The sequence below is a fragment of the Sitodiplosis mosellana genome, unplaced genomic scaffold, assembly GCF_009176505.1.
Source record: "Sitodiplosis mosellana isolate CC-2019 unplaced genomic scaffold, AAFC_SMos_1.0 Smas_scaffold_5759, whole genome shotgun sequence".
Taxonomy (NCBI): Eukaryota; Metazoa; Arthropoda; class Insecta; order Diptera; family Cecidomyiidae; genus Sitodiplosis; species Sitodiplosis mosellana.
The window spans coordinates 3,852-6,315 of NW_022601001.1; the positions used below are offsets into that span (position 1 = coordinate 3,852).

Sequence of the window (2,464 nt, forward strand, 5' to 3'; positions counted from 1 at the left end):
ATGGATGATTTGGAAGATAACATTTGGCCGGCCTATGGCCATCTTTTGGCCTTTGAGCTGTGGGAGCCAAAATCGAAGTCTTAAACGGGCCATCGGATTAAAAAGTTAAATACGCCATTAGAAAGGTCTTGAAAAGTAGATGTGATTTTTGGTATTAAACATCAAAATCGGCCGGCATTCGGCCAAGATATGGCCGTTTGTAATTTTTGGCCGAAATCTTCAATCAGCCATATCTTGGCCAAAAGCTCGCCGATTTTGATGTTTAATACCAAAAATGATACGTACTCTCTGAGACCTTTCCAACGACGTATAGCATGTTGAAATTGGACAAGAGGTTTGAAATTTAAAAATTTTGGGCCAAATTCATTCATAGGGGTATCCAAACTTATGGCCTGTGGTGTATGTAAATGACGATCTAACTAGTTATTGTTTAGCATTGAAACGACTTTAAAAGGGAATGTGTTCTGTGCATACAACGAAGATGTTAACATTTCCATGTTAAAATAGCCTCGCCGATTGAACACCATACGACTTTTTAAGAGTGTGAAATATTTGCTTAAATTTGCAATTCAATGTGGTCGAATTGCGGTATTTTCCAACCATTTTGAAGAAATGAATGTGAACATCTCTATTTTCAATACAAACCATTTGATGTGGAACGTATAATTACGCACAATTCCACCAATTGACGTCAATTGTTCTAGGAAAAAATTCTTAAAAAATGTATGCGACAATATTTCGTGCATTTTAATTAGAATCGTCATTGCACGTGGATTAAATTATACCGATAATGTGTTCCTTACTGACGTGATTATACTTGAAAAGTATATTAAAAGATGCGTTCGATTTGTAAGTCATCAAATAGTTCTTATCAATTGATACGTTTACAATAAACTTTTGATAGTTCGAAGCTGGAAAAATGCTGAATCGAAGATGTTTCACGCTGCTGCTCATTGGCTTGGTGGTATCCGAGGTGAATGGACAATTTCAGTCACATTTTTTGTCATCCCAAGAATTATCGTCGATTTATTTGTAATTTTAATGTTGCTTGGAATTTTTTCACTTGTAAATTTTGCACCGAATTTGGAACAACATCGAAATAGTTTTTTTTTTACGATTTGACGATTAAATTTTCAATAAAAAAAAGTTTTCTCAATCGAATGAAAGACAGTTGAAAACCATTAGAATCTCATCCGTTGTTCCCATTCCAATTAAATCACTTTGTTTCATTTACACAGTTCTTAATCGTGGATGTGAGTGGAGGGAAAGTAAAAGACCAAGCCAAAGAAATGGACATTCGCGCAAAGAAAAACGGGTTTAAGACTGTACCTCTACCTCCTAGCAAGCCAGATGAGTCATACAAATATGCCAAACCTGTTGTGGTGAATTCGGTTTTTCAAATCGTCAAAGAAGGAGCAAAAGTTTCAAAGTCTGAATCGGATCTTAATGATGCAAAGCCTGTTTCAGTTAAAGACCGAATTGGAAAAATCAATGGTTTTGCAATGAATAACGGCGGAGCAGCTCCGAGCAAATCCCCTTCCGTGAAAGCAGAAGTAAGTAATTTCGATAAACTGAGGACATTTTTTTTGATGACATACATTTTGTTTCGAATTGAATAGACCGAACTCAACTCAAAGTCTAAGGTAGGGACAACGCCAACTGATAATTTATCGAATGGAAATATTCTAAAACAACCTCAAACTGCAACATCACCACCGACGCCTGAAATTCCGGTAGTAAGTAAATCCGGTAAATTTTGCCAATTCAATTTCATTGCTACACATTTTGTTTCGAATTGAATAGAACAAACCGGTGGTAAAACAAGAAAGTTCAGCAAAACCGACTGCAGCACAAGCGGCTCCAGCAAAACCGACTCCAGCCCAACCGACTCCAGCGAGACCGATTCCAGCACAATTAACTCCACCGAGGCCGCAAAATATGCAGGTAATACGATTCGTTGTTACATGATGTAAATTTGCATTTGCACTTGGTCTTAAGGCAATTTTATAGTCAACCGCTAATTTTGTGTAAGAGATGCAAATTTCATTTGCGATCATACATCGATCCGTTCGGGCCATTTTGACCTTTACTTCAAAAAATTCACTCTTAAAACAGTAGATATATTTGAATGATAATATATATTGAATAACTAACATTTTCCCTAATGCAATATCAACAGCCAAAGCAAACTACTGGAAGAAGTCCAAGAGTCCAAGGAACTGCAGCGGGGCCAACAGCAGTACCGGTAATTCGATAAAATAATACGCATTGTAGTGGAAATGCTCACTTAGTTTTGAATTTCCAATCATGTTTTTAATTATTTTCAATTTTGAACATTGGTGGTTGAAAATGAATATTTGTTCTCGATTAGGTGTACTTTATGCAAAGTACCTACGGAACAGGACCAACTTACATGCCAACAATACCGATGGAAAGAAACCCGGGATGTTTTGCTGTTAGATCA

The 2,464-nt window shown here is 36.7% G+C and overlaps 1 protein-coding gene across 1 annotated transcript; it reads left to right on the top strand.

The window, feature by feature from the left end:
- Positions 1–1,289: 1,289 nt before the first annotated feature.
- Positions 1,290–2,257, top strand: LOC129572933 (mucin-7-like). Its single transcript, XM_055453052.1, has 4 exons — positions 1,290–1,553; positions 1,620–1,736; positions 1,804–1,944; positions 2,180–2,257. Exons 1-4 carry the CDS (start codon positions 1,290–1,292, stop codon positions 2,255–2,257), a joined length of 600 nt encoding a protein of 199 aa, XP_055309027.1.
- Positions 2,258–2,464: the final 207 nt, after the last annotated feature.

Bases quoted from the DNA above. Each gene is read 5' to 3' on its own strand.
- LOC129572933 (XM_055453052.1), top strand. From the start codon at position 1,290: ATGGACATTCGCGCAAAGAAAAACGGGTTTAAGACTGTACCTCTACCT. The intron at 1,554-1,619 runs GTAAGTAATTTC...CGAATTGAATAG, and splicing joins CCCCTTCCGTGAAAGCAGAA to ACCGAACTCAACTCAAAGTC. The intron at 1,737-1,803 runs GTAAGTAAATCC...CGAATTGAATAG, and splicing joins CGACGCCTGAAATTCCGGTA to AACAAACCGGTGGTAAAACA.